A 14,404-nucleotide genomic window follows, 5' to 3' on the forward strand; every position below is an offset into this window, starting at 1 on the left:
CTCGATATCCACCTGAGAATCGGTTGATTGAAATGCAGGCCCTTTTGAATTTTTAACAACATTTTATGTAAATTAGTATAATTTTTGTTCTTTTCCAGGCGGTGAAGCTGGAGTCCGTGCACCCTGCGCGCACGCGCTACCTCGTGGTGGTGTCGCGCTTGGTGGCGGGCTGCTTGGAAGAGGGCGGCGTGGAGGGAGTGGGGGCGGGAGGGCCGCGGGCCGAGGAAGCCTGCCTGCTGGGCATCGACTGCAACCGGCGCACCACCGTCGGCCTCGTGCTGCGTGTCCTCGCCGACACGGCCATCACCCTCGACGGAGATGGGTTAGTATCATTAATATGTTTGTGTCAAGAGTTACAAGTTAGTATTTAGTTAGAGAGCATGTATTAATGTGAATGAAACGAGGAGTTGTCTGGAGGTCCATCAAATATTCATAATTTTTTTTTTATCCCGAAATTTTATCGGGAAGATCCAAACGTAATTTTCTTATTCTTATTCAATTATGTTTAAATGGTTCGGAAACGCAGAGTGGATGCATGTAGTACATAATTATAAGACTTGTGAGAATAAAGGATGAACTTAAGGTACATCCCAGGAATCACATACAAGGGAGTCGAAAGCTTGAGTAAGGTCATGTCAAAAGTCGGAAATCCTGACGAATAAATGGTAGGTATAAGAGTTGCTTTATGTTTCATTATCTGCCTACCCCTCCCAGGAAACATCGTGATTACTATGTTTTCACACGTGTATTGATTTAAATGATAAAGCTTATAAGTTATAACCTTTCACAGTATTTCATAACATTTTGAAGGTCGGAGGATCGAAGGATCGAAGTCATAGAATAAAGATTGAAATAATACTTTATTATAAAAACTAGTTTGTTGATATTTGCCTTCTACTCGAGCGGCCTTTCCTGGGAAAATGATTATAATTTAGAGTTTATAATGATATTCGTGATCTGTGCAGTCGATCACGACATGAAAGCTTCGCGAAACGCAGAACGGTCACGGCTTCGATTGCCACCAATTTAAACAAAAAATGGACATTATTTCCTTTTTTACCCGGACATCGTAGCTATTTTTTTAGTAGATTTGGAAAATCACTGCAGTATTTCCAGCTTACAGGTTATAAATGTTTAGTAAAAAAAATAATAATCTTCTCAAATATGAGTTTTTATATCACATAATAATATCACATAATATCACACAGTTTAGGTATAATGGATTTATTTTTTTAACATTTTATTTAACTGATTGAAGACCAGGAAAACCTTTTATAATTCAGTAAAAATGGACTAAAATAAAATGCTTCTAATTTGTTTTAGTTTATTTTTAAGCAAAGAATAAACGTTAAAAATGCTACCGATGTGGTTAATTTTTTTTTTTGCATTTCCACTATTACAATTACTATAGATAACTAGGTATTTTGAAAAACCTGGTACTCGTGAATTATTTTTTATCTTAATATTATTTATCCTGTATTATCGTAAACAATCTTTGTTACCAAAAATTGCTTTTCTCATTTAGATAGGTACCTAGTTTTCTTGTATATTTATTTATGATTATCTGATTTCTGACTATATTTCTGCATTTTTACAGTTGATATTTTTTTAAGAAATGTAATCATTTGTCGTATTTGCACCAAGGCGTAGGTATAAAGTACTTTATTGTTTGATCGTGTCCCCTGTCTCCGGTGGCATTCGTGCGTCGATAATTGATTACGTTTCAATACTATTCCCACAAGAAGGCTTTCTAAAATCTACCTTTCGCTACTACTTCTTACGAATAATAGCATTAGCCACCCAACTTACCAACTCACCAGATATTATCAATCCCTTCAAAATACGCATATAATTGACAATTAACGCATTATAATTCCAAATAAACGTTTCCTAGTATTAAGTCATATGTAAGATTCTTGCGTTTGAATTTTATCAGATATCTCATTTCTTGATTTTTGTCTGTATTCAGAATTCAAAATTCAAAAAAATATTTATTGCACAAAAAGAGTACAAAGGGTATAGCTTATAGGGTTCCATGATAACACAACACAGTGACAATTCAACACACTTTTAAAAAGTGATATAAAGTCATTAGAAACGATTAAAATTTTTTTTTAATATAACCCAACCTAACCTAACCTAACCTACTTAACCCAGTTAATAAAGTTTTTGTTTCATCACTTTCCATGACTTTATATAACTTTTTAAAGATGTGATGAATTATCATTGTGATGATTTATCCGGTCACCAGCTTATAGATTACATCCTATTTCGTCCAGCTAACCCAACATTATTGCGACGAGTATTATGCTATTTAGTGCAGTTTGCTCTATTTTTATCAGTATTCAATGCCCATATGTAACATCCCGATGCCAGGATTCAGGGGGATGTACTTATGGTTTTTAATGTGCGATCTCGAAACCCTACTTCAGTAATTGCAAATTCAGTGTGTGGCGTCATTTTAATTTAAATATTTTACCTCTTAAAGTTCGTCGTTTCTGATGAGGTTTCATTTACTTTTTGCATAATATTAAAATATGTTGCAAATAACGCTTTTAAAATAAAGTGTTTGTTTTACACTGTTGTAAGCGTACCTTGGATAAAAGTAAATGTACCTATTCGAGCTTAAAGGTTTTACTTGAAAGTGCTTGTCATCATATTCCCGGTTTAAGCCCAGATAAAGCAACTTTATTATCTACTTTTCCCAGTCAGCAGAGTTAGAGTCAGTGTGGCGTATGGAAACCTAACTGGTTTGTTTGCGGTAGCGACTTACAAAAGCTCTGAGAAGCTTTAGCTTAGGAGATTTCACTTTCCACCTGGCAACTTATCAGCGCAATCTATTTATAATTTCTCTCAGTTTTAGAAATGTTGTCATAATTCTTGTTATTATATTTAATCCTATAATAGTATTACGCTTGCAATATTTACATATAAAATTATCCGTGAGAATATCGTCAATTCAAGTTGATTGATATAAGTACCTACTTATGCGGATAAAATATAAGTCAGTACCTAGTTTTAAATGACAAATAAATCATCGAAATGCACTTTGGAAATAATTATTGCAAGTTACGTTGATATTAAACATTTTTAATATTTTCCTCATAAGGCAATAAAAGTTCAGTACTGTTCAAATCAACCTTTATAATTTATCTTAACTAACTAACCATCACGCCGCAGGGGTTTCCCGCAGGGGTAGGCAGAGGACGGACCGCCAAACAAATCGGTCTAGACACGCACTCCTTGCCTTATTCACATTCATACATCGTCTCATACATACTCTTCGATTATTCTGACTCTTGACATGGCCCGACTCCAGTATCTGATTCACTTGGTCGTGCCATTTCTTCCTCGGGCGTACCCGACTTCTGCCACCATTCACATCTCATTACACTCCTTTCTTCGCTCATTCGCTTTACATGCCCAAACAATCTAAGCGTCTCTTTCTTGCTTAAACGTCCATTACGCTTACATCAGCCTTGCACTCTTTGCGGATCTCCACATTTCTCACACGATCATACATGGTATTACCACACATACGCCTCAGGGATCTCTATTGTATCTTAATTATATTAAATGAAATTGCTCTATTAACAATAAATGCTCTAACGATAGTCTTCGTCGGTCTTTGATAAAACTTGGCACAATCTTATTATTCATCATTTATGTATGTAACTTCTACAACATTATACTATACTATATTATGAACACTTTGTAACATAGACACACATTGACAACACAATGAAGCTCCTCCGTGGAGACAAACACCGCCATTGACGTCGATAACTCGGAGTTAAATAATAATCAATTTGTCCGATCTCTTTGAGATAGTTGAATCAATCTATCGGCAGTGCGAGTCGGCCGGGTATTATTGATTACTACTCGACTCCTATCGTGGACTATTATCGATATTATTGGTGCAATTCAACACTCTATCATGTCACCCACGTTGGTTATGGGTGAGTTATGATGTAAATGTTATTATCGAAGTAATGATATAGGTTTTATGAAGCGTATTTTTCTTCAGAATTAATATTTTGAAGCAATTCGCGACAAAATGATGTGCTCCGAATGGTTTGGGTTGTATCTCTGGGATTTTCTAATAAATTTTCTTAGTCGATAAAACACCGTTTTCAACAAAATACTGGACTGATATATTGACAATGCGAATCACCTGGACCTCAACGTTGTGGTTTCACCTTGTTTATTGTCCTATTATTCTCGACAACTAATGCCATCTATGGGTAACCTAATAGATTAAACTAGTGCCATCTATGGGTGAGCTCATATACTAATATCTATGATATTACTGTTTTAAGGGATATAAGATTATATTCAGTGTATTTTTAATTTTAATATAGCAATCATTATATAAAGTTTCCATTGCACGGTATAATGTATACACGGGGTAATATATTGAAAATAGGAACAAGTAAATTAAAATTTTATTTTATTTAAACATTTATATGTAAAATAGGTGTGACATGTTTATTATTATTTGCTACTTGTAGTATTTAGGTAATGCAGGTAGTTCATTAGGTAATGAATTATGTTATAATATGTATAATATGATGTGCTTCACAGCCTTAATAATTTGATTCCGTGTTTAGTTGAGCGATTACATGTAGTTTCCATTTTGTTTTTGGATTGTGTTTTATTCTGATGTACGTCGAAATATCAAACCGATTTCGCTTGCCCCATCTACAAAGATGACAGGAAAATTATTTTCCTCAGAGCCTCCTGTGTGAGGTGAATGTAAAAAAAACATGGAAACTGAATTACTTTGCGTTAATTCATTTGTGTGTTTTTTCATGTTTAAAGCCTTCAGACTCTATAAACATAGCTTGAAAATTCCACGAACTCGATATAATTAAGAGAATGCACTCTAGAGAGGTTGACATCGCTTGAATTATGGTTATATTAAATTGATAAAGAGTGGAGTGTGTTTTTTGTGCGAATTCAATTTCCGTAATGCGTTTCGTAAATACAGTTAACGGATTTGAAACCTTTCGTACTGATTTATCGCTTTTGGGATTTACCGGTCCACTGCTTGTCGGAGGCAACTGTCATCGGTGTTCATTCTGTTTCCAATGTTTTGTCAAACGTATCGGATTCAATGGGATTATTCTTATCTTTTTTTTTTACTCGAAATCACTTTCGCTTACCATTCTGTATTATTTGGATGGATTTATCGCCAACAAATTTAGTATGCCTAAAAAAACCCAACAGAAAGATTTTATAATAAAATAATTATATCGAAAATTATGGTGAGGTTTTAAAGTTGTCATTAAAATCAATGTGATATTTTTTTAAACGCAGAAAATCTATGTATGAAGATAAATTTCACAGTACTTTGTTTAGTACTAGTAATCACAACTCGAATTTTAACACTATTTTTTTCCTTTTTAACATATATTGAAAAAAATGCGTTTTGTCTTATTTTTTTCCCAGTATAATATGAATGGATATTTCCGATAGATGTTCATTGATAGTAATGAAATTACATTGAGAGTAGAAAATAGTTGCGTTCACTGAAAGCATTGCAATAACTCCAAAGCTCACCGGAGTTTTTCGTGTTCCTTACAGTAACATTTTTGTTTTATGATCTGATAAATGTAGATATATACGAGTAGAAGTATTTTCTAGATGTTTTTAGTGAGTTCTGAAAATCCAAGTGTCATCGTTCGCAGTTGTGAATAATCTAGCCGAAAACGCTTTGCAGAGTGAAATAAAAGCTTCGTGTTCAGACGCCGTAAGTCACAATTATGCTGAAACTTTTCCTCGCCTTGTACGCTCCCCCTCCCACACTCTCCACTCGCTCGCTGTTTCCCTCCTAATTGTCCCTTTAGTATTTCAGCGTTGATTTGCGACTCTGTTTATCGACTTGTTATTCCAAAGCCCCCTTTAAAGTACACTAGAGGATAATAGTTCTGTTTAAAACACGTTGCAATTTTTTAGTCACCTACACCCCAGAAAATTAAACAATCCTCTTTTAATTTGAAACTTTAGAAGTTTTAAAAAAGATCTAGTGTGGTGATGAATGTAATAAATCATTCGTTTACTTAAACATTACAGTTATTTTTTTTACTATCTTTACCTATTACGTGTATTCGTAGGCGAATAAAAATAATACAATAAATAAAATTAAACAGGTTTTTAACTGAAAAATATGCAACAAATAATGTGATTTATTATTTTTAGTACTTTTTAAATGAAAATTTTAAAAGTTCTGTAGCTCATAATTTAAAGGCTGTGGTTAAAATAGCTGTATTGATGTAGAAATTTCATATAAGAAAATATATGCTAAGTACATTAGGTACTGGAGAGTTCAGCGTTCGAGAGTTTTTCCTGATTTTAACGAACAGATTGTCTGCTTTAAAGACAGATTTGTGCAAACATTCCTACCTGCAAAATACGTGCCCAAGCTTTATTTTTGATTGCTAGGCTATTCGCCCATACTAATTATAATTAGTACCTTTCGGATCCCAAAAGAATTGGCGTTTCGTACATACTTACAAAACCCGATTTTTACACCATATTTATAATTAGTATTTCATTCGATGACTAATCTCTCTTTGGAATATGGTTGCATTTCAATTAGACGTGGTTTTGTTACAGTGTCAACGACTGATTAGGCAGTACTTATATCCCGGCGTTAATCCACAGTGTACATATATTATATACATATGTAGGGCAAGAACTCAATCCATAGTGCTGATGATTCGTGCTCTTTTATTATTATCCTAACTCGTTTATTTGTTTTACAGTGGCTTCAGCGTGAGCGTTTGCGGCAGACAACACATTTTCAAACCTGTCTCTGTCCAAGCTATGTGGTAAGTGAAATATGTTTCATTCTTAATTCAAATTTATTTTGTTTATAATATTCGTTATGACATCTTCATATTACAAATGAAAAGCTCGAAGACTCGGAAGCTTTTTGACTTTCAGTGTGCTTAGAGAGCATTTTCTGTATGTTATTTGAAAAATACAAATGTTATGCTCCGTTCATATTAATAGTGAAAAGCTCCCAGTGACTTTTTTGGTCAATCACAACTGCCGTGGCAACAATGGTTACAACAGGCTGATTGGCTAGAAAACTTCGCCAGAAGTTTATTGTATCTCAGTCTGAGCAGGCACAATCATTACGTTAATTTGTACTCTACCTAATTGGATTATAAAAGAATGATTATACCTATGCTCTGGCATCAACCCTTGGCATCAATTCCTTCTCAATGAATTCATGTCGTATTGAATGTGAATACATATTCAAGATCGAAGCTATTATTCGATTCCCAATCCTTACTTATCCTTCCTGTTGAACAAGCTTAGATGCCTTGCAAATCTAGGAGATAAATTTCGCTGGGTTCATTATAATTGACACTGCGGATGAATACATCTCGAGATATCCACAATATAGGCAAAACCTAGCGAGTATACCATAGTGGTCCTACCACTGGAAACTTAGTTCTATAACCTCTCTTTCTGTTATATGCGTTGTTTATGAGAAGAACCTTAGAAGGGTCTTATGGGCGAATCTATTTTACTGTAACGAGGAAAACTATTACAAATCGCCCACAATCTTTTTATATTCATTATAATACTTTTGGCTTCCAGCTTTGAACGTAGGTCTCTCTCAAATGTTTCCAGATTTGCCGACTCTTGGCCGCCTTCACCCATCCGAAGCCATTAGTTCTTTTTAGATCGTCAGCCCATTTCTCTTACCCAACCAAAGCCGTCAGCCGACAAATTAATTGCTAAAAAATGACATCTTACTAGTTTCTCTGTAGTGCAATATATCTTGCGACTTACTTATGAATGCGGTTACGTGTACATCTCCTCGTTTGTCATCTTCTACTGTTACTTTGGTAGTAATGTGTTCGCTTCATTTGGCTGAACGAAAGTCACCGGTCCGGTCTTCTGTTCGTGACCTGCCTCGGTCTTTCCTGAATACTTTGTGGCTAGGTTTGTTTGCTACGTGAAGTAGAAACTAGCCTCGTTGTTCTAGGCGAGTGCTTTTGAAACGTGTGGGCGCTTGTAAAATACGTTTTATAGTCGGATTATGTCGGTACTAATGGTCATAATGTCTCTCAAGTCCAATCAAGTGGATAATTAGTTTCTAGATCTTAATAAATCGATTTTTAAATAAACACTTAGGTCGAGAAACTTCGACCACCCACTAGAGATTTTCATAACGCGCAGGCTTTTAGATTATTTAACGGCGATACAAAAGAGATTGTTAATCCAGCATATCTATAATTTTATAGAAATCCTTTTGTTGTTTTTTATTTACTCATCATCGTGTGCGTTCAAGTAAAACCTATCAAACAGCGAGCTCTAGCGCATAAAATTTGTCAAATTGTTTGTTCCATAATTTTTCACTTGTTTATGTTTCTAATAAATATATGTTTATACTATGTTTCTAATAAATATTTAGAAACATGGGTGATGCCGGTTATATTCTATTTTCATCTACTCACGAGCAGTAATGTTGAATGTTGGCAGTAAACTCTCCTTGCGGTCTCTCCGGAAGGCCGCGACCTTTCGGCGCATTGTCCGCGCCGTATAAGGGATTCTCGCGGCACTTAAACGGGATGAAGTCATTAAATTTTACTGGCGTTTTGGTTCGTTTAATTGAAAAAAGGCCCTCGCAGTGGCTTTGCAGCTTCATAAACCGCTGCCTTCAATTAATTACCCTTTCGAGATAATGGCATTCATATATAATTTTTAATTCACGGAAGACGGAATTCATCCGATACTTCAGATTTCAACATTATCCATGTAGTTTTGTCAATTTATAGACGTGTTCCATGCCCGTTTTAATTAATTGAATTGTTTTTTTAGGCAAACTAGTTTTTGTTTCAATACCAAATCGAAATCATATTGACCATAATTATTATTGGAAATATATATTTTTTAAATCGCCCCCGATGTCCGAATCCGATTCTATTCTTTGCGTAAACGCACCTATATTGATTATTTCGCTGACTAAAGCTAAAAACTTTAGATTATATTTTCATATTATAAAATGAAGGCCTCAGCACGGGCAAGCCACCCAGTGAAGCCTACATTACTGGAAAACTTGAAATGTAAAAAAAATATTGTACCAAATAAAAAATAAAAAAAATCAAAAATCACTTCTAGTGTAGGCATGAGTGGTACGCCGCAACACGATCCTTGCTTCATCCACAACCATACGTCTCTCTAAACGGCCAATTCCTCGGAGTTAAAAAGCACTTATGGCTTTTTAACTGCCAATGAGTTCATGCTATAGGTAAATGACCATTTATTTATATTATAAAGGGCTAAAAATAATGTTTTTGTTATGTTTAGTTTTACAGATTAATAAAAAAGTTAACTAATAATAAAAGTCATCATTCGATGAACACTATTTTATAAAGTCAACATCACAATATTAACTGAAACTGCGAAAAGTAGCAAAAATGTCAAAGCTCCCAATGAAAAGTCTTGGCAATTCAGCAGTATAAAAATACTTAGCACTTTTCGGTCCACGTAATACAATTGAATTTGCAAGTAAAGTACTGCTCCCGAAATAACTGTCCACGGCGATTATTTATCACTGAGCTGGCAGCCCGCCTGCTGCAGCGGGGAACTCTACTCTTTGACGTCACTGCATCTTGCGGGTGCCTTCTACACTCTACTACTTCCTACACTCTTGGGAATAAAATCTACCTCAGAATTTTCATTTTGACAGAAAATGCACCGGACATTTGTGAGTTCGACGCCATCTCTATTCATCTCATTTCGCATACAAAATCTTCCTCCCCGTGCTTGACAGATAACAGCTTTTAAAGGATTAACTTTAAGAACAAGTTTTTATAAAGGTAGCCAGACCATGCCATAATTTGAACTAAAATACATACCTGTTTTTTTTTAGCAGAATGATACTGATTAAACCGTAAATTAAATTGTAGTGATTTTCCAAAAAAATACAAATCATGCAGGTAAAACTTAAAACGTGTTAATCCTTGCTAAATGAAGTAAGACTTTAAAATTGTATTTGGATGGGATATTTGTATACCTTCTTAGACTTTTTTAGCTTTAGAAGGGGTTTACAATTCACTTAGATATCAAATTCCTTTTAAATAAATTAAAGCTTTGTTTTCATAAACCAACTCATTTTTACTAAATTTATCATAATCAAGCAGCTTTGCCACCATGGACTACCAAATTAAATGTACCTGTTCATCGACACGTTCGTCTCTCGGAATTTGAGAACAGATACTGTCCTTATTTTGGGACATTTCATTGACACGACTGACTCGAAAAATTGAATGTCCACCCCCAGTACTCATTATTTCACTTGATTCCTGTTCTGGCTCCGGGTTACTTTATTATATACAGACAAAAAATAATTCTCCCCCTCCCCTCTCCTATCATAACAGGAAACAGGAGTACTTGGCAGTACGAATGGGGTTGTACAATGATATCATATTTTACTGTCTTTTAATTTACGACAATCGTGCACTGTTTATTTGTTTTTGGCAGTTGAAGTTAGTTTCTGATTTGTTGATTAATATATCTGTCCAATTCTATTATTCTATACCGGAAACCACCCTCGCGTTAAATATTGATTGCCAACAATCCTCCCGTGCCGAACATGTGATAAATATTTTATTACTAGCTTGATTCATCATCTGTACGTTAAAAATATAGTTTTATTCTAGCTCTAATCATTCTAATTGTTAGCCAATTGTTATCTTCAGCGTGATGTATCAGGTAAAAAGAAGTTCATTTAAGACTTCCTTTTGATATATTTATAGCTCACAAATTTTTGAAATGATATCAAATATGTTAATGCTATCCGCCCTTGCAATATGGCTTCTCTACATTTATACATTCCCATGTATTATAATCATAATTTATTTTTAAAACTCGGTACCAGTACCAGAGAAGGATTGCTGGATTTGTTTATTCGGCTAATATTATCTTCGATGATTTTGCCAACAGTTACTGTTTAGGTACGATTAAATGTTCGTTCAGGTTCGTTCACATTCACACTTGGATCGGAGCTTTTCATAAGTTCGCATCGGTTTCGATGCATTTTCCCAAGAGTCCCAACGGTTCCCAACCGTCTTGGAGGCTGAAGGTGGGGAAGTACCTGCCTATTCTATTCAGATCTGGTCACCAAATACGGCTAATGCCATTTCATGTAATGTTTCAATTCTGCAAGGTGATGTTTCACCTGGGCGATACTGAAATTATCTTCCAATGTTGCTGAGCTTTCATGGTTGTAAGAAGGAATCGTCCCAGGAGAGATGAAAAATATAGGAGCACGTCATGAGTCGGATTATTTGAAAATATGTGGATGACCGTAATTGTGTCAGGAACGATTTTTATGGCGTTCCATCCTCTATGTTAACTGCTGTGTGGAATTTACATGATCTTAACTAACTAACAATCACGCCGTTTCCCCGCAGGGTGGGCAGAGAGAATGGATGACTAATAACAAACATTCACATGGCCCGTTTCAAATATTTTGTTTGCTTGATCATACCATGTCTTCGTCGGACGTCCCCGACTTCTTATACCATATGTTCCCCTTATATTCCTTTCTTAATTCATTCGCTCGACATCCTCAAACCATCTAAGCGTCCCTTTCTTAATCTTCCTCATTACATCAGCCTTGCTTATCTCCAATCTCCTATTTTATTACACGATCATACATGGTTTTACGACGCATACACCTTAAGGATCCCATTTCTACAGCACTCTGTCTTGGACACCATTGAAAAAATATTCATAATAATTGCTTAGATTAGATTCTTCTTTATCAGCAAGTTAAATAAAATTTTAAAAAAACCACAACCTTGTGGTAACATTGATTTTCTGACAATAAGTTCTTTAAATGCGCAATTTCATGACAGATGTGTGTGCATTATGCATAGCTCTCAAGCTCAAACGGTTCACTTTCGGCCCAAAAAGTCAGTCTATAGATGCGGAAGTTACGTCGCATTTCAGTTTTTCACGTCTGCTTACACGAGTCAGCCGAAATTTATGCGGCGAGCACGTGAAACGTATAAACAAATTTTCCATTGTGGTTTATGTTCGGAGTTATGCGTGTTTCTGTGCTGTCAAATTCTCGCATTTCTAACATTTCGTGCAAAATCAGCGCTTCTTGAAAAATCTTCACCTTGAGACCGCGTTTATTTTCAGTTGCATTTTAGATATTTGCCTTTTTCAACAATACATTGACAAAGTCCACATTATAACGATTGTTTTTACGACTGGTTCTTGATGGTTAGTTTGATCGGAATTATATTTGTCAGCGTCTGTGTTCTCTCCCTTCCTACAAACCTTGTTTTCGTCAAAACCAACATTCAATCCTTTATTTCCTTGAACCTACCCTCCACACAGCATCCCCAAAATTGAAATTGGCCCTGAGAGAAGAATCGATAAGCCTCCTGTGTTAATAACAATAGATTTTACAAAAACATGTTCCTTGCGAGCTCGACGCATATTTACTGCACTTTTTCAGTGACACGTTTTAATAACATCACTGGAGTATTATTATAATGAATTACATTATTGGTTAAATTATGGTAATTTATTACAAATAATACTACTATTATTATCTGTATCTGTTCCGCCGAGTTTGTAAGTGGGTGCAACCTGACTAACAACTGCGGCGATCGTGCAAGAGATGGCGGTGCTGTAGGTAATGGAGTCGAATTAATTCATCGGCAGCTAACAAGGCGATCTGTTAATATTAATTTAGCTCGAACTGCCTCCCTTAAAAGGCTTCGCCGAGGGTCGGCCCTGGGAGATGGGAGATAAGGCATGAGGCTGATCTCATCCGAGACAAATAATATCAACTGAAGGGTGTCGCTACGAGCTAAAGGAAATAATGCGATTTATTGCTTGCGCTTTTCTTTAAAGCTCAAATCCCACTTGTATCTTGATCTTAAATTACCTTTATTTAACATTCTACAAGTAACAACAGTGAACCTTTTTAAATGTTTTTTTTTCTTAAATTCCACTTTTTATATATTCGATCGATAACATGGCAGGTAAAAGAGTAATGATCTACAATTTTACACATTACCTTTTTTAAAGACCATATGTAATATAATAACTTCAATAATCATTTTAATATAAAAGTTTTAGTTTTATAACCGGTCGGTGGCCGAGTTGACATCGCGTTTAGGTCCCACCCAGGCGTAGTGTACTACAAAGAATTTAAAAGATTACAGTATAAATTGTAATCACTAAATCAATTGTAGTATTTGACCGGTCTGTGGCTGAGTTGGCATCGCGTCTGGTTCCCAACAAGGCGTAGTGTGTTCAATTCTTCAGCTGGCTAATTCCTCCATCACGAAACAAGCAACATTTTCAGCTTACTGTGGTGGTAGTAGGAGATTTTCAAATATTGTCAGGTTATTCGTAACCTGGGAATGTTTGACTTTCTTTTTTAAAATAAATAAATAAATAATAATAATCTTAAACGAAGGACGAGGCTAAAATGAAAATTATTGACAAATTTTTTCTCCACAAATATCACGTGAAAAATTATCAAAACAAACTATTTTTAACAAGTTTCGCGTATTTAGAAAACAAAAATATGTGATATAATTTTGTCGTAGTACCTATTCTAATTAATGAATGAATATCAAAATTTATACCATATTTGACGGCCTCCGCGGTCGAGGGGTTAGGTACTCGACTAATAATACGAAGGTCGCGGGTTCAAATCCTTGTGTTATTTCACAATTTATTAATTTAAAATAATATATAGTATACTTGCCGCATGTTTCAGAGTGGAAGATACTCTCAGTATCGCCCTGGTGTAAGACCACCGAATGGTCCAAAGTGTTGAATCGTCGCTTGAAATGGCTTTAGCCGCGTTTGGTGAATTTTCATTCCCTCCCTTCAACCTCACAACATACTCCAATTGGGGACGCCATAGTCTCACTGGCTCCAGACGGTTGGGATCAGTTGGGAATCTTGTGCGGTATATTTTTATTAAAAAATAAATTGATGAATAATAATTTATGAAAAAATCGAAGCATAAAACCGAATGAGAGATACGAGATACATATGAGTTACATCCAAGATTTTATTTTTATAATGCACAAAATTATTAAGTCTTAGCTAACATAGCTTTTATATCACGTTAAAAGTTATTTCTTCGAGAGATACATAGAAAAACGATTGTGACCTTACCGAACAAGCTCAAGGATGCAGGTTACGAAAGCGTTACGGAATCATTTCGCTGAGCCAATTTGCTTTTTTATGTCGACCATAATTGGTCAATAAATTCTGGTAATTGCCAATGATTGTTTTCAATATCAATAGCACAGTCTCTCCCTGCTCTAAGATAACGTGTCGCTGCTTGATAGGTCTAAACACGCTTTATTTTAACTTCATTATTCCCTCCAGGGACGGA

The 14,404-nt window shown here is 35.3% G+C and overlaps 1 protein-coding gene across 1 annotated transcript in view; it reads left to right on the forward strand.

The window, feature by feature from the left end:
• The window catches only part of ssh (Protein phosphatase Slingshot), a 309,427-nt gene that overhangs the window by 263,619 nt on the left and 31,404 nt on the right, over window positions 1-14,404 (forward strand). Inside the window, exons 4-5 of the mRNA XM_089634891.1 lie at window positions 99-322; window positions 6,768-6,833. Of these exons, the coding sequence (XP_089491017.1) occupies window positions 99-322; window positions 6,768-6,833 (290 nt within the window). The remainder of the gene's footprint in view (window positions 1-98; window positions 323-6,767; window positions 6,834-14,404) is intronic.

This window comes from Hesperophylax consimilis, chromosome 8, assembly GCF_061612785.1.
Source record: "Hesperophylax consimilis isolate HC1 chromosome 8, BYU_Hcon_1.0, whole genome shotgun sequence".
In the NCBI taxonomy this organism is placed as follows: domain Eukaryota; kingdom Metazoa; phylum Arthropoda; class Insecta; order Trichoptera; family Limnephilidae; genus Hesperophylax; species Hesperophylax consimilis.